The sequence below is a fragment of the Lutra lutra genome, chromosome X (assembly GCF_902655055.1).
Source record: "Lutra lutra chromosome X, mLutLut1.2, whole genome shotgun sequence".
NCBI classification, from domain to species: Eukaryota; Metazoa; Chordata; class Mammalia; order Carnivora; family Mustelidae; genus Lutra; species Lutra lutra.
In genome coordinates this window covers 79736898-79764066 of record NC_062296.1, presented here as the reverse complement: position 1 = coordinate 79764066, position 27169 = coordinate 79736898, and the positions used below count along the sequence as shown (strand labels likewise).

Here is a 27169-nt window from a genome sequence, read left to right as displayed (position 1 = left end):
CTGAGCCGAAGGCAGAGGCTTAACCCACTGAGCCACCCAGGTGCCCTAGAGATACAGATTTTTGACTTTGCGGGGAGTCGGCACCCCTAACCTCACACTGTTCAAGGGTCGCCAGGACCTAGAGGGCAAAAGGAAAGAAGTACATCGAATCAGGTGAGATTCGGAGTGCAGGTGTCTGGCTGGTTCCCAAGGCCAAGCGGAAACTCCTCTAAGCCAGTGGTCACTACGCTGGGTCACTTCTAAACGGCACAGGCACCATTAACGAAGTTGTCCAGGATGGGTTACCTACAGCCCTACCGGGCTCGGCGTCCCTCACACGGCACATCTGACCTTGGCTTGAGGTTGGCCGAAATCTTCCCTTAGCGGGGCCGGGACAGTACAGCGGGGTTGGTCGAGAAGGACCCACCGGTCACCCGCCTCTGCGCTCACCTCCTCGTAAAAGGCGAAAGACTTACACGATCTGGGAGAAGCCAGAGTATCGCTCATCTCCTTGGGAGCGGCCAGACCTCATTTCCCTTTTCTGTGAGGGCCAGAGGCAGGCAAGCATGCGTGGGTACGTCGCAAAACAAAGTGCAGGGACACAGGCTGCCCTTTAAAAACTGTAATGAGGGGGCGCCTGGTGGCTCAGCGGGTTAAGCCGCTGCCTTCGGCTCAGGTCATGATCCCAGGGTCCTGGGATCGAGCCCCGCATCGGGCTCTCTGCTCAGCGGGGAGCCTGCTTCCTCCTCTCTCTCTGCCTGCCTCTCTGCCTGCTTGTGATTTCTCTCTGTCAAATAAATGAATAAAATCTTTAAAATAAAATAAAATAAAATAAAAACTGTAATGCGACAACACGTGAGAAGCTCTCAAAGAAATCCTTGCCCACCAGCGTTCCTAGCGGCAGGACCGACGACGGCCGACAGGTTTCGCCAGCAAGGGGGACGTCCACGGACGGAGACCGGGCAGACGCGGTGAGGTACGCGCACACCAGCGTGTAAGGCCCAGCCGAACGAGAACGAGCAAAGCCCGGCGGGGGTGACACCACACGCGAACCTCGAACACACCGCGCCGAGCGAGAGAGGCCGGACAGGAGACGTCACATGCTCTCTGACTCCATCGTCAGCCAGTGTCGAGAACGGGGAAGCCACAGACGCGGAAAGCAAACGGGTGCTTCCGGGGCCGGGGGAGAGGACGGCAGCCAGTGCTTCGTGGCCACAGAGGCCGCCCTGGGGGTGAGGGAGCTGTTCGGGAAACACAGCTGGTGATGGCACGGCCACGTAAATGCAGCGACTGACGCCCAGCTGTACCCCTGAAGACGGGTGACAAGTGCGCCTCCGTACAAAGGAAGGGGAAACAGGAAGAACTTCAGGGCTACCGTGAGCCCCACCGACACGAGCAAGCAGGAACGGACATGGGGGAGCCGGGATGCTGGACAGCCCAGGGGCGCCAGGAGGGGACAGGCAGAAACGGGGGGTAGGGGTCCCGCTTCAGAATCTGACCAGAGGTCGCCAACACTTGAAAAGCAAACAAATAACACACATTTTCAAATGCGAAGCTCTTCAATGTCTCCAAATAACCAGGAGTTCTAAACCAAGTAAAGGACCATAGAGGGAGAAAGCAAGACATCCCACAGGTGCCTTTTCGAGGCCAGTGATTGCACCTGGACGAGAGGGGCTGGGCTCTGCGGGGGGCAGCGTGGGCACTGAGTGCAGCCTGGGCGCCGCCACCAAGCAGGGGCGCCCCTGAGCCACTCTGCCCACCTGGGAGGTCTCCCACATCCTCCATATAAGCCTGGCAAGCACATCCTCCCTGGGGAGGTTTCACAGTTTCTTTCAAAACAGATTTGCCAGAATTGCATTTAATACACGGTGCACAAACACCGAAGCACATACAAAGACCACTCTTCCAAAAGGGGTTTCTGGTAGTTAAAAAGTCACTTCAGTACAGACGATGCACAGGGAAACCATGTGCAAAAAGCTACGTACGCCCTTCCCTTCCCAGGCTACAACACCCTTCCCTTCCCAGACTACAACACGCAGGAAACTTCGGGACCTCGTGCCAAGCAAAGGAAGCCAGTCACTGAAGGACAAACACCCCTTCAGGATTCATACAAAGTATCTGAAGCAGTCCAACTCGGGAAAACAGAAAATAGAAGGCTGGGTGCCTGGGCTGGGGGGGATGGGGAACGGGGAGCTCTGCTGGTGGGGACAGCTGCGCTTTTGCAAGAGAATAGCTCCAGAACCGCCTTGGGAAACCATGTCCATCTACCGAGCATCAACCGGACGAACGGCACCTTCAAAATGGCTAAGGCGGTACATCTTAGGTCAGGATTTTTAGCTCCCCTAAAAATTTGGACAACCATCCTGTTCAAGGAGTACCCGTGTTAACTGTTGTGCGAGTGCAGTTTTACGGTTTTCGAGAAATTATAGTTTCGGGGGTTTCGACGGAACCCAGTTTGGAGCTGGATCTACTTTAGAACATTAACAAGTAAGGTGACCGTCTACAAGGACAGCAACAAAGCGACGACTTTGAGCAAAAACAATCCCAGTGTCTTGCTTGAGTCGCTGCCTTGTTTCTACGAACCGCTCACCAGCTTGTGCTTTCATAAACAGTTTGGACACCGAAACGTAAAACACGGACACATCGAGGAAAAGAAGAAAAAACAAAAACAAAAACCAAACACCAGAACCAAAATGAAGTCAAAATTCGGGAGGTGATTGGGGCCCATGCTCTGGTGTTTTGTACAAAGAGAAAATACGGCAAGACTCAGGATTTGGGAGGGGAAGGCGGGCTTCTGTCCATTTTACCTTTGGCCTGGCTTGCGGGCTGCGGGCCCAGAGGCGGCCCAGCTGTCTGGGCGGCGACTGTCGTCACGGCCACAGGGCCCCGCAAGATTCTCAACCGTGGTCCCTGCGGCTGGGGCGGCGGCCGTGAGGCAGGGGCCGGCCGCAGTGTGTGCGCCGGACGAGGACCGCTCTGCTCGGGGCTTCTCTGGCTCTCCCCAGAGCCAAGCGGGGCCGACACCGCCGCGTGGGGCTGCGGCAGCTCCCCCTCTCCGGCCCGGTTTAGCATCACAGCCTGCTGAGCAGAGGAGGCCCTTTCTGGACTGGCTGCACCTCTTGCACTTGGACCCTGGGGCCCAGGCCGCTGAGCACCCCCAGTGGAGGCTTGCTGAAGTTGTTCTTGGGAAATCAACTGATAGAGCCGCCGCTCTGGCTGCCGCGCTGTGTTCAAAAGGAGCGAATCTTGGGGAACCTCCAGGAGAGTTACCGGCCCGAGGCCGGAAGCGTGTTTTAAAAAAAACTGGACGCGGACCGAAGGACTCCGCGCTGCAGCGGGCACCGCACTGGGCGGCCGAGCGCCTGAGGGCAGGCTGCTGGGCTGGATCCCCGCAGGAGCCTTGGCGCCAGCCTGAGGGCCCTGCCCCGGGCCGGAGCCCCTCTCCAAAGCCCGCGCTCCGCAACCAGGGCCCGCTGCCACTTGGAGGAGGCTGTGGCCCGCGGAGCTGGCCGTGACCTGGGCGGCCGGGCTGCTCTGCGATGAGCTGGCGGGGGACTGGGTTGTCGCAGGCAGCCTGCTGACTCCAGGGCCCTCCTTCCCAGAGGATTTCGGGGACTTGGCCATGACAGGGGTGGCCGGGGCTCTCGGTGAGGAGCTGGCGGTGGGCAAAGCGCCTGCAGGAAACACGCTCACTCGAATCACTTCCACAGAGGATTTCTGGGCCTTGGCTGGGACCCGGGTGGCCGGGGCTCTCACGGACGAGCTGGCCGGGGACAGGGGGGCTGCAGGAAGCGTGCCCACTCCGGTCACGCTCACAGAGGACTGCTGGGAGCCGGCGGAGACCCGGCTGGCCGGGCTCCTCTGTGGTGCGCTGGCGGCGGACACGGTGGCTGCTGGAAGCGGGCTCCCTCGATTCACGTCCACGGGGGATTGCTGCGAAGGGCTTGGTGGCTTAGGAGCGGGAGCAGGAGATGGAGATTTAAGAAAGCTGCTGGCCTCCCATGGAATAAAACTGTTCCCCGACCGGCTCCTTCCTGAGCTCCAGGGAAGTCTGATGCGCAGAGGTGGCCGTCCCACGCCCTCCCCCTGGACTGGGGACCGAACCGCCGCCAGGTCAGGCTGTTCTGGGTCGTTCCCGGGAGGAAGCCCACTGAGGCCGCCTGAGCCATGCGACCCGGTGACCGTACAGCTGGCCTTCTGCGGGACCGCCAACTCTGCCCCCGGGACCACCCCGCCGGCCGCAGTCTTTGATTCGGGCGGGCCACGGCCTGAACGGTCATCTGTGCAGGGGTGCGGAGGAGACATCTGTCCCTCCCACCCGTCTTCCTTCCAGGGCCTTCTCGCTCCAGAGAAAGGTGGATTATTCGGCGGCGGCGACTGCGGGAAGGTCAGCTCCGTGCTCCGAGGCTCATGGCCGGCTTCGCAGCCACACGCACCACCGTCCCTCACCTCGCCGGCTGCCCAGACTCCCGGAGGTGAGACGTCCCGTTGGGCGGGCCTCTTCCCTCTGGCATATTTCTGCACATCCACTTCCGAAGGCACCGCCAAGTCACAGGGTCTCCGCTTCCACGTATCTACGCAGCTCCCCGCTTTAGAAATTTTGAGGTCGTACCACGGACGGTCTTGGCGCTCTCTGCGTTTCCTGCAAGAGCCCCATACTGTCAGCTCAGGAGGAGGGGGACAAGCAGACAGCTCCCGCTGCCGATGCAGAGAGGGGGCAGAGTACCTCCTGAAGCTCCTTTTCATGGGCCCAGTGTTCATCTTTTGCTTGTTATAGAGCAGCCTGTTCGCCGTGCAGGCTACTGCTACAGAAGGATCCAGACACAGGGGCTCAGCGGTAGCCAAGATCAGCTGGCTCTCAAGCGACAGTTTGTCTTCCTGGGTCCATTCCTGGCCATCGCTGGTTATGGACTGCACGTCGCAGGCTAACGTCTGCATGGTCGGGCGCAGGAGAATGTGCCTGCTCTGGTAGCCCGGAGGTTCCCCACCGCTGCACTGCCTGTAGTCCCGCACCTGCGCTATGACGCACCCGCACTGGAAGAGGTTCACCTCCGATTTTTCCAGCACGTCCAGCAGAGCGGGAGGTAATTCTTCAGCATCCAGGTATTCGAGCAATTCGCGTTCTTCGTAGGGCAGCCGAACGGTCTCCGAATACGCTCCGTGTTGGCCCTGGAGCATCAGCGAATATCCCCCCTCTCCCCGGTGCAGGTTGACCACTAAACACGGCAACGACTCTCTCCTCACGAGCTTCTCTAGCAAGTTCACGTTGCTTCTTAGCTCCTCCGGAGCCTCAGGCTCTCTCCCACATTCTTCCACATAGATGTCGTAAAGTTTCTCGTAGAGAGATGCTTCCCCACTCGACGAGCCTTTCCTCTTTGGAGGCCTCTGCTGGGCGCCTGCGATGACATAGTCCGCACGGTCCAAAGCCCTTTCCAGCGCCTGTTGCATCGTGGTGCAAAAGGGGCCCTAAAAACAAGAGAAAACGCAAGTGCCTTGAGGAGCGGGCCGAAAACCCCGGCTTTCACGTCGAGGTAGAGTCCGGCCCGCGCCGCGGTGAGCCAGGAGCCTCAGTTCCCAGTGGTGGACGGCCGCCGGGAGCCCGCCCCAGGAAAGCAGCACACGACATACCTGCGATCAGGGGAAAACAGCTACACGTGCCCGAGTCGCCACCCGAGTCGCCACCCGGGGTCCCGACTCCCTGCAGGCTGGGCCGGAAGTGGGCGGGTGGGCGCACCCCCTCCCGCCCTCCCTGCTCTCCCCCCGCCCCCCCCGTCCCCGCCCCCTGCGGGAGCCTCCGCTGGTGCGCATGTGCGCTCTCTGCAGGCCACCGAGGCAGGCCTCAAGCCTCCTCCTGTTGTGGCCTCCGCCCCGGGGCCACGAGGCCCAGGGCCCCGCACTCCCGCAGCAGGGCCACCCCCTTTGCTTTGCGCTTAAGGCCCAGGGCACGCCGCCGCCGCCGACGCGCAGGCAACGATCCGAGGAATACGCCCTCTCCGGTCCGCTCCGGTCCCAAGTCCACGCCAGTTCGCGCAGAAATGCGGCTGTCGCCGAAGCCTTGGAAGCTGTTCCTTTCCTTTCTGGGCCGGCGCTTCCCCCAGAATTGTGCGCTGTTTCCCAGTCTCCTGTCGTGAACGGCAGGGCTGCGCCTGGTGCCCGTCACCGCTTGCACACACCCCACAGCGCCCGTGGGCAGTAGCCCCTGCCTGTGCCGGGGGAGGCTCGCTGAATCTGGTGCAGGCATCGCCATTCTTCTCCAGTCTTCAGGGGGTCCGCCCGGTGGTGGTCCTGTCGCTGTGCGCAAGACATGCCGTTCTGATCCTTAAGTATTGCCCTGGTACTGCCCCCCGTGTGTCCCGTAAGGGCGCTTTGCAAGGATGCCGTAGGCCACGCGTCTGTCCCGTCTGGGGGCACAGCTCCGCTTGAGACTATCGGTTTGGAAGGGTGGCCTGCCTGTCGTGGGGCTGAGAGCTAGTGTCCCCAGTGACGGCAGCACATTCCAGCGATCAGTCGGACTTGGAGCCCACAGCCGGGATGCTAAGCTTGGGTCTGGAGGGAGCTGATGATGGGGACCTGGAGAACTGAGGGGCCCTTGTTGTCCACAGCCTTGGCTGCCTTGAGATGCGCCGGCCCTCTGGGACAGCTTTTTCAAAGACACCCTTGAGGTTTATGCGAGGCGTAGTGATAATAGCATGTGCACAGAATAGTCCCACAGAGGAAAAGAAGCCAAGCCGAGTCGGAGAAACTGCCGAATTTCACACGACTCTAAACCCGGGCTGGCTTTCAACCCCTGACAATGGTGCCAGCTGCACGTGTAGTTGATAGGACCGTCAGCCCAGCGAGGATCAAGCACTTTTTGACGGAGAGCTCCTGAGCGACAGATGACCCGGGTTCAGGGAGGGGCAAGAAGGCTTTTCTGCTGGCCATCAGCTGTCTTTGGGCGAGTGGGTACTTGGGGAGCGCCTCCAGGGGGCTTGAGTCCTGTCTAGTTTCTGCCCTCTCTTACGCGTCCTCCCCTGCCTCTCTTTGTCCCACCTCCACTTGCCCGAATCGAGGCTGAGGCTCAGACCGGATGGCGAAAGCGCATTATTCCTGGCAGTAACGCCTCCCGAAGAAGAAAGAAGCCCGAGACTTGTGCCGGCCGGTCGCTCCTGGCCTGGGGAGCGGACTCCCAGCTTCCCCGCAGGGCGGCGGAGGGTCGGGACCCGGTGAGGCCAGCGACGGGTCCTGGGGCGGCAGGCTGAGGGAGAGACCTGCTCTCGGGCGGTCCCGGGCCCATCGGGGTCGGTGCCCCGGAGACGTCGCCCGCCTCCCCTCGGCCCGGCGCCCGCCTCCTGCCCGGCTCCTCTCTCTCCTCCCTCTCCCACGCGTCTGGGCGGGGGCGGTAGTCCCTGGTCCACCGACGGCCGAACCGCCCCGGGATCCGGAGTCCCTGGGGACCCACACCGTGTCTCCTCCACCCCACCCCACCCCCCCACCCCCCCAACCCCCCGTTCGCTCACCGCCTCGAGGGCTCACTCCTTGGCCCCAGGCTGGCGCTGTCGGTTGAAGGAATGGTGGGCGCCGCGCTCTAGTTCCCCCAACTGCAGACTCCTCGGGATCTTGCCCAGTAAATACTGTACACCCCTCGTTTCCGAAACGAGGAGGGTACCCGCAGCCAGGTCTTCCGGCTCCGGTGCCCTGGACGCACCCCTGGATCGCCCCACCGGGACGCGGGGTGGCGGCTGCCTGCGCGCCGCGGACCGTTCAGCCGCATCCCTGGCGCGGTCTGGTGCGTGCCCGTGCCCTTGCCCTCAGTTGCCAGGACCCAACATGGCCCCAGGTCTTGCCAGCTCTCCCTGGCGGGCGGGGAGGGCCGGGGGGCAAGATCGTCCCCTGGCGGAGAACCGCCCCACTGTAGACCCGCTCTGGAAACCAGGAGTGTCATCCAAAGGCCGCCCTTTAGCCGATCACCCCAACCGGGGCACTTGTCACTGGCCAGAGAGAGAGAGAGAGAGAGAGAGAGAGAGAAGTGCATCTGCCCCCCTGCCACGGGATGGCCCGGATCCACGGTGTTGCCCTGGCCATGTCCTCGGCTGGGGTTCCCCATAAGTGCCCCCTGGGAAGAGGATCTGAGGGCAGGCGGTTGACCTGGGAGCTCATCCCCAGAAGCACCCGCAGGGGAAAGGGGGTGACCTGGGGACGAAGACAACAGCGGGCACGTCCGTGAGCAGAAGTCCGCTGTGGACCGCTGGTCCCTGAGAGGCAAGGAAGCTGGGGCGTGTATCTCTCCACTCCTCTCTCTCACTGGCGGAGGACAGCCCTGAAACTGTTCCCTGTCTCTCCAGTTTGCCACTCAGGAGAGCCACCCGTGCTGATGTGGCCACTGGCTACCCTTAGACGGAGAGTCACTGGCGCTGACACTAGCGCCGCGGCTGCGGGGAGAAGTCCGGCGCCGTGGCGATCCGGGCAGGGCGCCCGCGGCACCCGCTGCACACGCGATCCGAGCTCAGGGCGAGAAGTGGGCCTTTCCTTCCCCGTGCAGCAGAGAAATGTGTGCTGTCCGGTAGATCTGGCAGTGTGGACGCGGGAAATGCTACCCCGTGTCCGGGTGAAACGGACAGTGGCGTGTGAGGGGGTTGTGTGCGCGCCCGTGAGAGAGTGTCCGCTCTTAAGGCCACCGCGGCCTCAGGCGGAGCTTGTGGCCTGCTCCCTAGCCCCCGCCTGGGGGAACCCCTAGGCCTTCTGGCCGCAGGTGCCCCCGGACGAGGCTCTCCCCCGGCTGCTGCGCGTGTCCTCCAGCGTGCGTGTGTCAGTGGGCCTGGCCGCGCTTGGTGGGGGGCTGCAGCCGGCCCCTGCACTTGCACTCCCTAATTGCCTGGTCTTCCCACAAGATGAGGGGGTTTTAAAAAAAAACCGCTCCGAGTGCACACCGTCCTTGGAGCCCTTCAGGCACGTTAATGAGCTCACTGGCTGTTTATAAGGACTCCGATGGCTGCCCTCCCCTACAGCAGCCTGACCTAGTTGCACATGCTGAGAAAACTCACGGCCAGGCTAAGCTTTGCTAGTGGGAGACGACAGTTCCGTTAATTGCAAGATAATTGAGCTAATTCGCAATTAGCAAACTGGTTTGTGCCATACCCATTGAGGTCCAGGTCTAGATTTTGCCCCCTCTCCCCTGTTGTGGCTAATTAGAGGGACCAGCCAGAGAACAGGGACTGCAGGGAGCAAGGGAAGGTGAGGCTACCTTGCTTGTTGGCCTCATCTCTGGTCGACCCCCCATCACTGGCCCTAAGTCTGATGTGTCTTTCCTGTGTTCAGGCCCCAAGACCCAGTAGAGCAAATCTCTGGGGGGATGCTGTAGCTCTGGGAGATCATGTGACTGAAGGCCCCTCCCACAGCCCATTCCAAAGATGGAAAGGCAGACCTTATCCAGAAGCAGCATGACAGGGAGAGGGACCACTGCAGTGGGATTTCCCAGCGAGGGAGGGTCGGGGGAGAGATTGTGCTCAACTCTGAGTGCAGCATGGGCATATGGGAGTTCAAAGCCAAGGAGCCGGGTGGGAGTCCGTGGGTAGAAGCTTACTAAGAGGAATCATCAGGGATGTGGGAGATCCTGGCTAAACAGAGCCAACAGGTTTCTCTGCTGAAGACAGGCCAGGGTGATCAGGCATGGCGGGGGGCCGGGGGGGATGGTGGAGGATGAGAAATGTGATGGGGCATGGAGCGTGGGGTGGGGGGGGTTCTGCTTAAACCGAGGGAGCAGGGTTCTGGCCAAAACTGGCTTCTACAAGGACGTTAAGTTGCATCAGCTTTTGGAAAGTTTGTCCTGTATAATACAATTTAAATCTAGTATTGCTAAGAGTTTTTCTTTTGTTCTTAGGACAGATGTTTATTTTGCCCAGAATTTACCCACTGGGGACTGGAGTAGTAAAGGAGCACAGTTTCATCCAGGTCTGATGGAAAGATAACTGAAAAGGATTTAACATATCACACCAGAGTCCCCTGGCCATTTGGCTGGACTTTGGAAATGTATTGCTCGCGAATCCTAGAGCCTTGGACTATACCTGAAAATGGGTGGAGAGGTACGTTAGGTCTGTTCCTTAGAAGAAGACCCTGAAATAAGGATGCATATACAAGTGGTTTTTTGAAGTATGTGCTTTCAGGGAGACCTTTCAAGGGGTGACGGATGCAGAACAGGGAAGGAGAGGAAGCCAAGGGCATGACCTCAGGCCCACCCAGCCTCAGCCTAACCTGATGGGGGAACTCCGGAGTGTGAGTTATGCCTCAGAGATTGTCCCAACGTAAGGCCAGGGAGCTGGGCTTTCACACTCCTGTCCTTGTCTATCCCTGCTTCTTTCTGGCCCTTCAAACTTGTTCCGATAACCTAAGAGTAGTCTTCCAAAAGGAGTCTCTGGTAGAGGCCATTAGAAGCAAAACCACACAGAAGCCAGGGTAGAAGGGCGGAGGAACAGTTGACAGGATCCCAGCCGACCTGGGTGGGGCTCAGAGTGTCCACCGCAGAACGTGACCGATCCTAGCACAGCACTGACCTTGAGGGTGGGTGGTGGAGTTTTGCTACTGGGGAACGAAAACTGACTGTATTTGAAGACAGGGACTCTCGTGTTCTCTCTGGAAGGGATAGCCGAGAATGGGCTTGAAAGAAGGGCTGAGAACTGGGATGTACCCTCAAAAGGACCCCACTCTTCTCAATGAAATGTTTAATGCCCTCTGGACCATGAGAGAAGTCATATTTAACACCAGTTAAAAAGTATTTTCTACTTTGTAATGCCATGAAGTTATCCCCAGCTCATCAGTAAAGTCTTAAAACTCGTTCTCACCTGCTGTTGTCGGCAATCAAGGGCAGGTCTCTACAGTGAGTGTGGCCTACCCCTTATCACCCTCCCCTGCTCCAGGACAGCATTGTCACATGGAGGAAAACGTGGCCACAGGCAGTGGCCCAGAGCAGAAGCTCACAAAGCAGAAAAGGAGGTACCAAGTGGGTGACTCTAGAGCAGACAGATGACAAATCCCCATTCTTTAAAAAATAAAAGAAAAAAGGCCCTTTTGAGGGGAGTAGGGAGAAGCTAGCACTTGGGTTACACAGGATGTGAGAGGTTTTTATAAGAGATGACACCTTCATACCTTAGCCTTGTAAGGAGCAGATTGTTATCAAAATGGCAATGGCACAAGGCATTGACTCTCTGAGACAGATGAACAGATAATGAACGATATTCCCAGAAAAATGTAGGCCAGGAGTCATATCCAGCTTTTATATCTCACAAAACTAAAATTATAGTTGGGGTTATCATCTTTTCTTAGTAATGCATTTTGACTGTAATTTGGTATTAGACAGTGTTATATACTTAGTAACATTAGTCAGCCTTATTAAAATGGATCTGATGACACAAATTTTTTCTTTTAAAAATATTTTAAGTTTTTACTCTTTTCAAAATGTAGGATGACTAAAGGAGAGGTACTTTGTCTATAGGAACTTCTTCAGGTAATGTAAAATAGTGAGTTTGAATATACATGTAATTTTAATATAGGAATATGTTATATAAATATTAAAATATCGTAAAAATTAAAATTATATATGCACTGGGGCACCTGGGTGGCTCAGTGGGTTAAGCCTCTGCCTTCGGCTCAGGTCATGATCCCAGGGCCCTGGGATCGAGCCCCACATCAGGCTCTCTGCTCAGGAGGGAGCCTGCTTCCTCCCGCTCTCTCTGCCTGCCTCTCTGCCTACTTGTGACCTCTGTCAAATAAATAAACAAAATCTTTAAAAAAAAATTATATATGCACTGAGGCCTACTATTCACCCTTATATCTCTATATTTACCATGTATGTTTATATATCTTATATATTCATATATAATAGCTAAATAATATTTACATATAATATTTTAGAGCTTTATATATAAAATTGTTATACACACACATAAATAGATATGAATATAATTTTATTTTTCTGGGCACCAAACACAGTTTTCATTTTCTGAGCTACATATGGTAATTCTTGCAAACCCACACAATCTATGGTCTGGTTTAGGTATTAAAGTGTTGTGGATAATGATAAAATTTTCAGTTTTAGCCCTTGTCCTTGGAAACCTTTCTAAGTGGTAGCACGAGTCTGTTTTTTTTTTTAAGATTTTATTTATTTGACAGACAGAGATCAGAAGTAAGCAGGGAGGCAGGCAGAGAGAGAGGGGGAAACAGGCTCCCCGCTGAGCAGAGAGCCCGATGCGGGGCTTGATCCTGGGACCCTGGGATCATGACCTGAGCGGAAGGCAGAAGCTTAACCCACTGAGCCACCCAGGCACCCCAGCATGAGTCTGCTTTTTAACCTCAACAGGTATGGTACAATAGATATAACTGAATCTTTGAATGATGACATCGATCTTGCTTTGCTTCTGGATCCTGACCCCAAATGTTGTTTTCATTATAAGTTTCCTGGATGTGAATACATTTTGGGTCCATTCATTTTCTTCTTAATTTTCCTCCTTCTAGTGTTTTGAGGATCTGGTAATTGAGGTTCTAATGAACTGTAAGCCACATCTAAATAAGAAATTCTTGGGAAGAATTAGAAATGGAGGAGGGGGGAAGCAGAATCTGGTTCCAAAAGTCCTTGCTTGATTATCTGCCACTTTTCATATAAATGTTAGGAAGCCCAAAGGCTTCTAGGTAGCATGTTCTAGTTTCAGGTGTAAGATAAAGCTTGTCTTTCAAAATCAAAAGGCATATTTTGCTCATGCTTCTTCCAGGGCACTGATGATTGGATGGAGGAGGTGGAGGCTACTAACTTCTCATTTTCCCCCAAGGTCTGGGGGTGGGGGTGGGGAGAATGTTCCATTTCCTAGGCTGTTTGGCTGGGTCATTTTCTGTGCAAATACACTGCCAGTTCCCCTCTGGCCTAAACCCCTTACTTATTTTTTTCTGAGATTTGAAATTTTGGAAACAAAACATTTTATAGAATTAAAGAAGGATGATATCCGATGTTCTGGGAAAGGCTGCATTCACATTTTGCCCGCACCTTTCTTCCCCCTCAATTCCAGCTACCAGACAACCAGGTTTTGTTAGAGAGGTATGGAGTGCTGCAAATTTAGATTCAGCAAACTTGTGGCTGTGGAAGACAGGTCTTCACAAATTCTTAACACCATCCATCACATAAAACAGGTACTCCTTTTCTAGCATTGTTATAAAATATTACCACAAACATAATGGCTTAAAACAACACAGATTTATAATCTTTTTTTTTTTTTCAGATTTATAATCTTAATGTTCTGGAAGACAGCAGTTGGAAACTGATCTCGCTGTGCAAAAATCAAGGTGTTGACAAGGCTGTGTTACTTTTTGGAGACTCTAGAGAGAATCTGTTTCATTGCCTTTTCCAGCTTCCAGAGGTCACCTGTGTTCCTTGGCTCATGGCCCTTTCCTCTGTCTTCAAGGTCAGCAGCAAGGCAACTTCCGGGATCTCCCTCTCTCTCTCTGACTTTCCTGCTTCCCTCCTTCCCACGTGAGAACCCTTGTCATTATATTAGACCTATCCAGAAAAATAAGGATAATCTCAACTCAAGCTCCATAGCTTAATCCTACCTGTAAAGTCCCCTTTGCACTGGAAACTAACATACTTATTGGTTCCAAAGATTAGGATGTGAGCATCTTTGGGGGACCATTATTCTGTCTATTACAAGTACCTAGTTATATGCAAGGCATTGTGCTATGCCCTGGGTAAGTGGTAGTGGGCAAAAATAGCAGTCCCTACTGTTAGGACAGTTTACAGTCTAAAGAACAGCACTAGTCCCCAACTTCCTACAATCATGACACATGAAAACATTGTGAATTATGTATGATACCATATAAGTCACCAGAAGCCACTCAATCTCTTCAAGCGAGCCACTCCAAGCCAAATTCAACTCTTTCCTCATTTTCAACTCCTATAACCAATCACTTCTCAAGTCTCACTCAACCAATCTGAGAAATAACTCAAGTATTTCCTTGCAAGCTTGACTAACACTGACCTCATCAGCTGCCACTAGGGCTCTACAGTCACCTGTCACTTGTTTATTGTCCTCAACCTCACCCCATGCTAGCCCATTGCCCTCATCATGGCACCACTTAGTGTGCTAAACAAGTTACTATTCCTCTTCAAACTGTTCATTACTTCCCCACTGTCCCCAAGAAAGAAAAGAAAAGGGTGCTAAGGCACTCAGAAGGGTGGTGGTAAAGAAAAACATGGCTGACATTTCATGAGGGCTCACTATGTGCCAGGCATTCTACGAAAATGGAATATACAGACTGTCCCACTTAAACTTCAAAATATCATCAACAACATCATTCTACTTTATAAATGAAACACTAGAGGCACAAATGAGGTAAGTGACTTCATCAAGGGCAGAGATAATTAGTGGAAGGAGGTGTTAGGCCCCCACCTGTAAGAATTCACAATATGATTCTAAAATGTACATGAAAAGAGTAGGAGGAGTGAAGTAGCCAAAATTACTTTGCAAAATAACAAAATCAGAAATTGATCACTTCTTGATTCAAACATTGTTATATAACTACTGTAATTAAGACGAGGTGTTATGACCTCTGGGTCCTGAAAGATTCCACGACAAATATGAATGAGGGAATTTTGTTTTTGCATGATGGAAAAGTTTTATTCCTTGATTGCTGTGGTGATTGCATAATGGACCACATTTTTCAAAACTAACAGGTCTGTACACTCGAATATGAAAATTTTACTCTCTGTATATTATACTTAATAAAAAACATTCATGCTTGACCTCAATGAGCATGAAAAAACCGGTATACTATTGCAAATTAGGGTTATTTATCTTGCAATTAAATCAATTCACTTCTTCGACTAGTAATCTTACCCTATGTCACAGTGATGAGGAACGCTTTCAAAATTAAAAGTTGACAGTGATGGAAATTCTATTCTTGACCAAACTTTAGTTAGGCTCCAGAATCTTCTCCTAGGCCCATGTGTGCACGTCCTTGTAGAAGCCAGTTTTGGCCAGAACCCTGCTCCCTCGGTTTAAGCAGAACCCCCCCCACCCCACGCTCCATGCCCCATCACATTTCTCATCCTCCACCATCCCCCCCGGCCCCCCGCCATGCCTGATCACCCTGGCCTGTCTTCAGCAGAGAAACCTGTTGGCTCTGTTTAGCCAGGATCTCCCACATCCCTGATGATTCCTCTTAGTAAGCTTCTACCCACGGACTCCCACCCGGCTCCTTGGCTTTGAACTCCCATATGCCCATGCTGCACTCAGAGTTGAGCACAATCTCTCCCCCGACCCTCCCTCGCTGGGAAATCCCACTGCAGTGGTCCCTCTCCCTGTCATGCTGCTTCTGGATAAGGTCTGCCTTTCCATCTTTGGAATGGGCTGTGGGAGGGGCCTTCAGTCACATGATCTCCCAGAGCTACAGCATCCCCCCAGAGATTTGCTCTACTGGGTCTTGGGGCCTGAACACAGGAAAGACACATCAGACTTAGGGCCAGTGATGGGGGGTCGACCAGAGATGAGGCCAACAAGCAAGGTAGCCTCACCTTCCCTTGCTCCCTGCAGTCCCTGTTCTCTGGCTGGTCCCTCTAATTAGCCACAACAGGGGAGAGGGGGCAAAATCTAGACCTGGACCTCAATGGGTATGGCACAAACCAGTTTGCTAATTGCGAATTAGCTCAATTATCTTGCAATTAACGGAACTGTCGTCTCCCACTAGCAAAGCTTAGCCTGGCCGTGAGTTTTCTCAGCATGTGCAACTAGGTCAGGCTGCTGTAGGGGAGGGCAGCCATCGGAGTCCTTATAAACAGCCAGTGAGCTCATTAACGTGCCTGAAGGGCTCCAAGGACGGTGTGCACTCGGAGCGGTTTTTTTTAAAACCCCCTCATCTTGTGGGAAGACCAGGCAATTAGGGAGTGCAAGTGCAGGGGCCGGCTGCAGCCCCCCACCAAGCGCGGCCAGGCCCACTGACACACGCACGCTGGAGGACACGCGCAGCAGCCGGGGGAGAGCCTCGTCCGGGGGCACCTGCGGCCAGAAGGCCTAGGGGTTCCCCCAGGCGGGGGCTAGGGAGCAGGCCACAAGCTCCGCCTGAGGCCGCGGTGGCCTTAAGAGCGGACACTCTCTCACGGGCGCGCACACAACCCCCTCACACGCCACTGTCCGTTTCACCCGGACACGGGGTAGCATTTCCCGCGTCCACACTGCCAGATCTACCGGACAGCACACATTTCTCTGCTGCACGGGGAAGGAAAGGCCCACTTCTCGCCCTGAGCTCGGATCGCGTGTGCAGCGGGTGCCGCGGGCGCCCTGCCCGGATCGCCACGGCGCCGGACTTCTCCCCGCAGCCGCGGCGCTAGTGTCAGCGCCAGTGACTCTCCGTCTAAGGGTAGCCAGTGGCCACATCAGCACGGGTGGCTCTCCTGAGTGGCAAACTGGAGAGACAGGGAACAGTTTCAGGGCTGTCCTCCGCCAGTGAGAGAGAGGAGTGGAGAGATACACGCCCCAGCTTCCTTGCCTCTCAGGGACCAGCGGTCCACAGCGGACTTCTGCTCACGGACGTGCCCGCTGTTGTCTTCGTCCCCAGGTCACCCCCTTTCCCCTGCGGGTGCTTCTGGGGATGAGCTCCCAGGTCAACCGCCTGCCCTCAGATCCTCTTCCCAGGGGGCACTTATGGGGAACCCCAGCCGAGGACATGGCCAGGGCAACACCGTGGATCCGGGCCATCCCGTGGCAGGGGGGCAGATGCACTTCTCTCTCTCTCTCTCTCTCTCTCTCTCTCTGGCCAGTGACAAGTGCCCCGGTTGGGGTGATCGGCTAAAGGGCGGCCTTTGGATGACACTCCTGGTTTCCAGAGCGGGTCTACAGTGGGGCGGTTCTCCGCCAGGGGACGATCTTGCCCCCCGGCCCTCCCCGCCCGCCAGGGAGAGCTGGCAAGACCTGGGGCCATGTTGGGTCCTGGCAACTGAGGGCAAGGGCACGGGCACGCACCAGACCGCGCCAGGGATGCGGCTGAACGGTCCGCGGCGCGCAGGCAGCCGCCACCCCGCGTCCCGGTGGGGCGATCCAGGGGTGCGTCCAGGGCACCGGAGCCGGAAGACCTGGCTGCGGGTACCCTCCTCGTTTCGGAAACGAGGGGTGTACAGTATTTACTGGGCAAGATCCCGAGGAGTCTGCAGTTGGGGGAACTAGAGCGCGGCGCCCACCATTCCTTCAACCGACAGCGCCAGCCTGGGGCCAAGGAGTGAGCCCTCGAGGCGGTGAGCGAACGGGGGGTTGGGGGGGGGGGGGGGTGGGGTGGGGTGGAGGAGACACGGTGTGGGTCCCCAGGGACTCCGGATCCCGGGGCGGTTCGGCCGTCGGTGGACCAGGGACTACCGCCCCCGCCCAGACGCGTGGGAGAGGGAGGAGAGAGAGGAGCCGGGCAGGAGGCGGGCGCCGGGCCGAGGGGAGGCGGGCGACGTCTCCGGGGCACCGACCCCGATGGGCCCGGGACCGCCCGAGAGCAGGTCTCTCCCTCAGCCTGCCGCCCCAGGACCCGTCGCTGGCCTCACCGGGTCCCGACCCTCCGCCGCCCTGCGGGGAAGCTGGGAGTCCGCTCCCCAGGCCAGGAGCGACCGGCCGGCACAAGTCTCGGGCTTCTTTCTTCTTCGGGAGGCGTTACTGCCAGGAATAATGCGCTTTCGCCATCCGGTCTGAGCCTCAGCCTCGATTCGGGCAAGTGGAGGTGGGACAAAGAGAGGCAGGGGAGGACGCGTAAGAGAGGGCAGAAACTAGACAGGACTCAAGCCCCCTGGAGGCGCTCCCCAAGTACCCACTCGCCCAAAGACAGCTGATGGCCAGCAGAAAAGCCTTCTTGCCCCTCCCTGAACCCGGGTCATCTGTCGCTCAGGAGCTCTCCGTCAAAAAGTGCTTGATCCTCGCTGGGCTGACGGTCCTATCAACTACACGTGCAGCTGGCACCATTGTCAGGGGTTGAAAGCCAGCCCGGGTTTAGAGTCGTGTGAAATTCGGCAGTTTCTCCGACTCGGCTTGGCTTCTTTTCCTCTGTGGGACTATTCTGTGCACATGCTATTATCACTACGCCTCGCATAAACCTCAAGGGTGTCTTTGAAAAAGCTGTCCCAGAGGGCCGGCGCATCTCAAGGCAGCCAAGGCTGTGGACAACAAGGGCCCCTCAGTTCTCCAGGTCCCCATCATCAGCTCCCTCCAGACCCAAGCTTAGCATCCCGGCTGTGGGCTCCAAGTCCGACTGATCGCTGGAATGTGCTGCCGTCACTGGGGACACTAGCTCTCAGCCCCACGACAGGCAGGCCACCCTTCCAAACCGATAGTCTCAAGCGGAGCTGTGCCCCCAGACGGGACAGACGCGTGGCCTACGGCATCCTTGCAAAGCGCCCTTACGGGACACACGGGGGGCAGTACCAGGGCAATACTTAAGGATCAGAACGGCATGTCTTGCGCACAGCGACAGGACCACCACCGGGCGGACCCCCTGAAGACTGGAGAAGAATGGCGATGCCTGCACCAGATTCAGCGAGCCTCCCCCGGCACAGGCAGGGGCTACTGCCCACGGGCGCTGTGGGGTGTGTGCAAGCGGTGACGGGCACCAGGCGCAGCCCTGCCGTTCACGACAGGAGACTGGGAAACAGCGCACAATTCTGGGGGAAGCGCCGGCCCAGAAAGGAAAGGAACAGCTTCCAAGGCTTCGGCGACAGCCGCATTTCTGCGCGAACTGGCGTGGACTTGGGACCGGAGCGGACCGGAGAGGGCGTATTCCTCGGATCGTTGCCTGCGCGTCGGCGGCGGCGGCGTGCCCTGGGCCTTAAGCGCAAAGCAAAGGGGGTGGCCCTGCTGCGGGAGTGCGGGGCCCTGGGCCTCGTGGCCCCGGGGCGGAGGCCACAACAGGAGGAGGCTTGAGGCCTGCCTCGGTGGCCTGCAGAGAGCGCACATGCGCACCAGCGGAGGCTCCCGCAGGGGGCGGGGACGGGGGGGGGCGGGGGGAGAGCAGGGAGGGCGGGAGGGGGTGCGCCCACCCGCCCACTTCCGGCCCAGCCTGCAGGGAGTCGGGACCCCGGGTGGCGACTCGGGTGGCGACTCGGGCACGTGTAGCTGTTTTCCCCTGATCGCAGGTATGTCGTGTGCTGCTTTCCTGGGGCGGGCTCCCGGCGGCCGTCCACCACTGGGAACTGAGGCTCCTGGCTCACCGCGGCGCGGGCCGGACTCTACCTCGACGTGAAAGCCGGGGTTTTCGGCCCGCTCCTCAAGGCACTTGCGTTTTCTCTTGTTTTTAGGGCCCCTTTTGCACCACGATGCAACAGGCGCTGGAAAGGGCTTTGGACCGTGCGGACTATGTCATCGCAGGCGCCCAGCAGAGGCCTCCAAAGAGGAAAGGCTCGTCGAGTGGGGAAGCATCTCTCTACGAGAAACTTTACGACATCTATGTGGAAGAATGTGGGAGAGAGCCTGAGGCTCCGGAGGAGCTAAGAAGCAACGTGAACTTGCTAGAGAAGCTCGTGAGGAGAGAGTCGTTGCCGTGTTTAGTGGTCAACCTGCACCGGGGAGAGGGGGGATATTCGCTGATGCTCCAGGGCCAACACGGAGCGTATTCGGAGACCGTTCGGCTGCCCTACGAAGAACGCGAATTGCTCGAATACCTGGATGCTGAAGAATTACCTCCCGCTCTGCTGGACGTGCTGGAAAAATCGGAGGTGAACCTCTTCCAGTGCGGGTGCGTCATAGCGCAGGTGCGGGACTACAGGCAGTGCAGCGGTGGGGAACCTCCGGGCTACCAGAGCAGGCACATTCTCCTGCGCCCGACCATGCAGACGTTAGCCTGCGACGTGCAGTCCATAACCAGCGATGGCCAGGAATGGACCCAGGAAGACAAACTGTCGCTTGAGAGCCAGCTGATCTTGGCTACCGCTGAGCCCCTGTGTCTGGATCCTTCTGTAGCAGTAGCCTGCACGGCGAACAGGCTGCTCTATAACAAGCAAAAGATGAACACTGGGCCCATGAAAAGGAGCTTCAGGAGGTACTCTGCCCCCTCTCTGCATCGGCAGCGGGAGCTGTCTGCTTGTCCCCCTCCTCCTGAGCTGACAGTATGGGGCTCTTGCAGGAAACGCAGAGAGCGCCAAGACCGTCCGTGGTACGACCTCAAAATTTCTAAAGCGGGGAGCTGCGTAGATACGTGGAAGCGGAGACCCTGTGACTTGGCGGTGCCTTCGGAAGTGGATGTGCAGAAATATGCCAGAGGGAAGAGGCCCGCCCAACGGGACGTCTCACCTCCGGGAGTCTGGGCAGCCGGCGAGGTGAGGGACGGTGGTGCGTGTGGCTGCGAAGCCGGCCATGAGCCTCGGAGCACGGAGCTGACCTTCCCGCAGTCGCCGCCGCCGAATAATCCACCTTTCTCTGGAGCGAGAAGGCCCTGGAAGGAAGACGGGTGGGAGGGACAGATGTCTCCTCCGCACCCCTGCACAGATGACCGTTCAGGCCGTGGCCCGCCCGAATCAAAGACTGCGGCCGGCGGGGTGGTCCCGGGGGCAGAGTTGGCGGTCCCGCAGAAGGCCAGCTGTACGGTCACCGGGTCGCATGGCTCAGGCGGCCTCAGTGGGCTTCCTCCCGGGAACGACCCAGAACAGCCTGACCTGGCGGCGGTTCGGTCCCCAGTCCAGGGGGAGGGCGTGGGACGGCCACCTCTGCGCATCAGACTTCCCTGGAGCTCAGGAAGGAGCCGGTCGGGGAACAGTTTTATTCCATGGGAGGCCAGCAGCTTTCTTAAATCTCCATCTCCTGCTCCCGCTCCTAAGCCACCAAGCCCTTCGCAGCAATCCCCCGTGGACGTGAATCGAGGGAGCCCGCTTCCAGCAGCCACCGTGTCCGCCGCCAGCGCACCACAGAGGAGCCCGGCCAGCCGGGTCTCCGCCGGCTCCCAGCAGTCCTCTGTGAGCGTGACCGGAGTGGGCACGCTTCCTGCAGCCCCCCTGTCCCCGGCCAGCTCGTCCGTGAGAGCCCCGGCCACCCGGGTCCCAGCCAAGGCCCAGAAATCCTCTGTGGAAGTGATTCGAGTGAGCGTGTTTCCTGCAGGCGCTTTGCCCACCGCCAGCTCCTCACCGAGAGCCCCGGCCACCCCTGTCATGGCCAAGTCCCCGAAATCCTCTGGGAAGGAGGGCCCTGGAGTCAGCAGGCTGCCTGCGACAACCCAGTCCCCCGCCAGCTCATCGCAGAGCAGCCCGGCCGCCCAGGTCACGGCCAGCTCCGCGGGCCACAGCCTCCTCCAAGTGGCAGCGGGCCCTGGTTGCGGAGCGCGGGCTTTGGAGAGGGGCTCCGGCCCGGGGCAGGGCCCTCAGGCTGGCGCCAAGGCTCCTGCGGGGATCCAGCCCAGCAGCCTGCCCTCAGGCGCTCGGCCGCCCAGTGCGGTGCCCGCTGCAGCGCGGAGTCCTTCGGTCCGCGTCCAGTTTTTTTTAAAACACGCTTCCGGCCTCGGGCCGGTAACTCTCCTGGAGGTTCCCCAAGATTCGCTCCTTTTGAACACAGCGCGGCAGCCAGAGCGGCGGCTCTATCAGTTGATTTCCCAAGAACAACTTCAGCAAGCCTCCACTGGGGGTGCTCAGCGGCCTGGGCCCCAGGGTCCAAGTGCAAGAGGTGCAGCCAGTCCAGAAAGGGCCTCCTCTGCTCAGCAGGCTGTGATGCTAAACCGGGCCGGAGAGGGGGAGCTGCCGCAGCCCCACGCGGCGGTGTCGGCCCCGCTTGGCTCTGGGGAGAGCCAGAGAAGCCCCGAGCAGAGCGGTCCTCGTCCGGCGCACACACTGCGGCCGGCCCCTGCCTCACGGCCGCCGCCCCAGCCGCAGGGACCACGGTTGAGAATCTTGCGGGGCCCTGTGGCCGTGACGACAGTCGCCGCCCAGACAGCTGGGCCGCCTCTGGGCCCGCAGCCCGCAAGCCAGGCCAAAGGTAAAATGGACAGAAGCCCGCCTTCCCCTCCCAAATCCTGAGTCTTGCCGTATTTTCTCTTTGTACAAAACACCAGAGCATGGGCCCCAATCACCTCCCGAATTTTGACTTCATTTTGGTTCTGGTGTTTGGTTTTTGTTTTTGTTTTTTCTTCTTTTCCTCGATGTGTCCGTGTTTTACGTTTCGGTGTCCAAACTGTTTATGAAAGCACAAGCTGGTGAGCGGTTCGTAGAAACAAGGCAGCGACTCAAGCAAGACACTGGGATTGTTTTTGCTCAAAGTCGTCGCTTTGTTGCTGTCCTTGTAGACGGTCACCTTACTTGTTAATGTTCTAAAGTAGATCCAGCTCCAAACTGGGTTCCGTCGAAACCCCCGAAACTATAATTTCTCGAAAACCGTAAAACTGCACTCGCACAACAGTTAACACGGGTACTCCTTGAACAGGATGGTTGTCCAAATTTTTAGGGGAGCTAAAAATCCTGACCTAAGATGTACCGCCTTAGCCATTTTGAAGGTGCCGTTCGTCCGGTTGATGCTCGGTAGATGGACATGGTTTCCCAAGGCGGTTCTGGAGCTATTCTCTTGCAAAAGCGCAGCTGTCCCCACCAGCAGAGCTCCCCGTTCCCCATCCCCCCCAGCCCAGGCACCCAGCCTTCTATTTTCTGTTTTCCCGAGTTGGACTGCTTCAGATACTTTGTATGAATCCTGAAGGGGTGTTTGTCCTTCAGTGACTGGCTTCCTTTGCTTGGCACGAGGTCCCGAAGTTTCCTGCGTGTTGTAGTCTGGGAAGGGAAGGGTGTTGTAGCCTGGGAAGGGAAGGGCGTACGTAGCTTTTTGCACATGGTTTCCCTGTGCATCGTCTGTACTGAAGTGACTTTTTAACTACCAGAAACCCCTTTTGGAAGAGTGGTCTTTGTATGTGCTTCGGTGTTTGTGCACCGTGTATTAAATGCAATTCTGGCAAATCTGTTTTGAAAGAAACTGTGAAACCTCCCCAGGGAGGATGTGCTTGCCAGGCTTATATGGAGGATGTGGGAGACCTCCCAGGTGGGCAGAGTGGCTCAGGGGCGCCCCTGCTTGGTGGCGGCGCCCAGGCTGCACTCAGTGCCCACGCTGCCCCCCGCAGAGCCCAGCCCCTCTCGTCCAGGTGCAATCACTGGCCTCGAAAAGGCACCTGTGGGATGTCTTGCTTTCTCCCTCTATGGTCCTTTACTTGGTTTAGAACTCCTGGTTATTTGGAGACATTGAAGAGCTTCGCATTTGAAAATGTGTGTTATTTGTTTGCTTTTCAAGTGTTGGCGACCTCTGGTCAGATTCTGAAGCGGGACCCCTACCCCCCGTTTCTGCCTGTCCCCTCCTGGCGCCCCTGGGCTGTCCAGCATCCCGGCTCCCCCATGTCCGTTCCTGCTTGCTCGTGTCGGTGGGGCTCACGGTAGCCCTGAAGTTCTTCCTGTTTCCCCTTCCTTTGTACGGAGGCGCACTTGTCACCCGTCTTCAGGGGTACAGCTGGGCGTCAGTCGCTGCATTTACGTGGCCGTGCCATCACCAGCTGTGTTTCCCGAACAGCTCCCTCACCCCCAGGGCGGCCTCTGTGGCCACGAAGCACTGGCTGCCGTCCTCTCCCCCGGCCCCGGAAGCACCCGTTTGCTTTCCGCGTCTGTGGCTTCCCCGTTCTCGACACTGGCTGACGATGGAGTCAGAGAGCATGTGACGTCTCCTGTCCGGCCTCTCTCGCTCGGCGCGGTGTGTTCGAGGTTCGCGTGTGGTGTCACCCCCGCCGGGCTTTGCTCGTTCTCGTTCGGCTGGGCCTTACACGCTGGTGTGCGCGTACCTCACCGCGTCTGCCCGGTCTCCGTCCGTGGACGTCCCCCTTGCTGGCGAAACCTGTCGGCCGTCGTCGGTCCTGCCGCTAGGAACGCTGGTGGGCAAGGATTTCTTTGAGAGCTTCTCACGTGTTGTCGCATTACAGTTTTTTTTTTTTATTTTATTTTTTTTAAAGATTTTATTCATTTATTTGACAGAGAGAGATCACAAGCAGGCAGAGAGGCAGGCAGAGAGAGAGGAGGAAGCAGGCTCCCCGCTGAGCAGAGAGCCCGATGCGGGGCTCGATCCCAGGACCCTGAGATCATGACCTGAGCCGAAGGCAGCGGCTTAACCCGCTGAGCCACCAGGCGCCCCCGCATTACAGTTTTTAAAGGGCAGCCTGTGTCCCTGCACTTTGTTTTGCGACGTACCCACGCATGCTTGCCTGCCTCTGGCCCTCACAGAAAAGGGAAATGAGGTCTGGCCGCTCCCAAGGAGATGAGCGATACTCTGGCTTCTCCCAGATCGTGTAAGTCTTTCGCCTTTTACGAGGAGGTGAGCGCAGAGGCGGGTGACCGGTGGGTCCTTCTCGACCAACCCCGCTGTACTGTCCCGGCCCCGCTAAGGGAAGATTTCGGCCAACCTCAAGCCAAGGTCAGATGTGCCGTGTGAGGGACGCCGAGCCCGGTAGGGCTGTAGGTAACCCATCCTGGACAACTTCGTTAATGGTGCCTGTGCCGTTTAGAAGTGACCCAGCGTAGTGACCACTGGCTTAGAGGAGTTTCCGCTTGGCCTTGGGAACCAGCCAGACACCTGCACCCCGAATCTCACCTGATTCGATGTACTTCTTTCCTTTTGCCCTCTAGGTCCTGGCGACCCTTGAACAGTGTGAGGTTAGGGGTGCCGACTCCCCGCAAAGTCAAAAATCTGTATCTCTTGTCTCACTAAAATTTAACTCCTACTAGCCTATTGCTGACCGGAAGCCTTACCGATCACCTAAACACTTGGCTAACACGTATGTTGTCTTTACATGTATTAAATACTGTATTCTTACGATAAAGTAAGCTAGGGAAAAGAAAATATTATGGCAATTATTGGGAAAAGAAAACTCAGGTATAGTACTGTGATATGTATATATCAAGTGTAACCTACAATTAAGTGGGCCCACGGAGCTCAAACTTGTGTTGTTCAAGGTTGAACTGTACTGCTGGGAGACAGTGATTTACCTTGCGGTGGGGTAATGGGATGCTTCTGTCCTAGGCAAGCAGTTTTGTGTCAGATCACCATTTGCTGGTCTTTGTATATTTCCTTGTAATGATTCTTACCAAAGTGGGTACTTCATGGAAGGTCCCTTTTGAGGATATCAACTGGGTATGTTTCGTGAATAAGCTTTACATTTAATTTAGTATCTTAGGAACCTTGAGGCTCTTCCATATCGCAGGTCAGATTCATCATCTTAGTCTGAAATTAGATTCATGCAGTCTGTGTGTTCATGACTTAATGGCTGACCAACTTACAGTGGTTGTGTGAAAGAAAGTAAGTGGCCCAGAATGTTCCAACAGGGAGCAAAGGGAATGGTCCAGGAAATGATCATCTAGGAAAATTGGGTGGGGTCAGTATAGCAGGACATGGCTGGTAATTGCGGCCTCTACCACAGGCAGGAGTTTGTCAACAGAATTGTATTTTTTTAAAAAGATTCTATTGATTTATTTGACACACAGAGAGAGAGAGAGAGAGAGAGAGTACAAGCAGGGGGAGTGGCAGGGAGAGGGAGAAGTCGACTCCCGCTGAGCAGAGAGGACATGGGGCTCCATCCCAGCACCCCGGGATCGTGATGCTTAAATGATTGAGCCACCAGGATTGTTATTTTTTAAGGGTACTTGCAAGTGCAGAGAGGAGTCTTTTTCTGTGTCACCGCTGTCCAATCAACCTATAATGTGGGCCCCATATGTAATTTAAATTTTCTAGTTGTCGCATCTTATTAAGTAAATAGAAGCAGGAGAAATTACCGTTAATATTTAATTTTACCTAATATATTAAAAAGATTACCATTTCGACATGTAATCTGTATTTTTAGAGATTTCATTTTATGTTTTAAAAGATTTTATTTATTTCAGAGAGAGAGAGCACGTGCATAAGCATGAGCAGGGTAGAGCAAGAGGGAGAGGGAGAAGCAGACTCCCCCCTGAGCAGGGAGCCAGATATGGGGCTTGATCCAGGGAATCTGGGATCATGACCTGAGCTGAAGGCAGATGCTTAACGGACTGAGTCACCCAGGCACCGGAAAGATTTTATTTTTTAAGTAATCTCAACACCCAATGTGGGCCTCGAACTCACAACCCTGAGATCAAGAGTCGCACAGTCCTCTGACTGAGACAAGGCACCCCTATATCCTTCATGAGATATTTTACATTCGTTTATTTTTACTAAATCTTCAAAATCCAGACAGTTAACAGCCTGTCTTCAGATGCTACATTTTTATCAGACATACTTGATCCGTACTTAGGTTCTTGTAAAATCTCCAGTTGAAAATGTAGATTCGCCTTCCAACCATACTTAGATGTTTTCCAGTAATTGGATCAAGTACCAGTTTTTAAATGAGTTAATTAAAAAAATTAGTTCTTCAGTCTCACTGGCCATGTTTCAGGTCAGTTGCTACATGTGGCTATGGTGTTGAACAGGGCAGTTCTAGGGGGACAAGCAGCAAAGGAGATAGAGACAGAGCCTCAGGCATGAAATGGGTCCCAGTGTTTGAGAAAAGGCAGGGGCCGGTCGGCAGAGGGGCGCACAGTTGGAGTGGGAGTGATCATGCAGATCCTGTGTGCTAAGCCAGAGCTCCGAGAAGCCCTCGATTCCAGTCACCTGGGTTTGCAGCTGCAGAGCAGAGAGCCAGTGGCCCCAGCCACTGGATAGGGAGAGTAGTAGAGACTGGAGAACAAGGATCAGCCCTTTCTCAGGCTGTGCCCAGTCATCTTCAAAATGCTAACGAGGAGGGCGGAAACCACCCCAATAGTTAAATTTCACTCACCTATCCCACTTCTGCGCCCCCCACCCCCCTTGAGCTTGGGGCCTCCAGGAATTGGAGAGAGGAGACATGCCACCTTCTCTTTCACTCCTCTGCCCTGTCCATTTTCTTGGTCGCTTGCTCCTCAACCCACATGAAGCTGGAGCAACCCTGAGTTGGTAGTTGTGGGAGCTACGGTTGGGTACATGGAGGTTCGCCATATCATTCTCTGTAGTTTGGCATATGTTTGTAATTGGCTATATATGTCCATTTGAACAGTCAAGTTCCTGATGTGCCCTATTACACACCTTGCCCCACCCCAGCCTTCATCTTGTGCCAAAGTCCTGCCAATCTTGGCCTTCGGCTTGCCCTTCCTCCTTTTCTATTGCACTCCCAGAGCCGCAGGCAGCAAAGGGTGTGTGAGTTAATTGTTAAATTCAGTTCA

The 27169-nt window shown here is 56.0% G+C and overlaps 2 protein-coding genes across 2 annotated transcripts in view; one reads left to right on the top strand and one right to left on the bottom strand.

The window, feature by feature from the left end:
• Nucleotides 1-845: 845 nt before the first annotated feature.
• Nucleotides 846-5427, bottom strand: LOC125091539 (transcription factor SPT20 homolog). Its single transcript, XM_047715140.1, has 2 exons — nt 2787-5427; nt 846-1288 (listed from the first exon to the last, which is right to left on the bottom strand). Exons 1-2 carry the CDS (start codon nt 5425-5427, stop codon nt 846-848), a joined length of 3084 nt encoding a protein of 1027 aa, XP_047571096.1.
• A 13849-nt stretch (nt 5428-19276) lies between these two features.
• LOC125091538 (transcription factor SPT20 homolog) overlaps nt 19277-27169 on the top strand; it is a 96652-nt gene continuing 88759 nt past the window's right edge. The window contains exon 1 of the mRNA XM_047715139.1: nt 19277-21917. Coding sequence (XP_047571095.1) covers nt 19277-21917 — 2641 coding nt within the window. The remainder of the gene's footprint in view (nt 21918-27169) is intronic.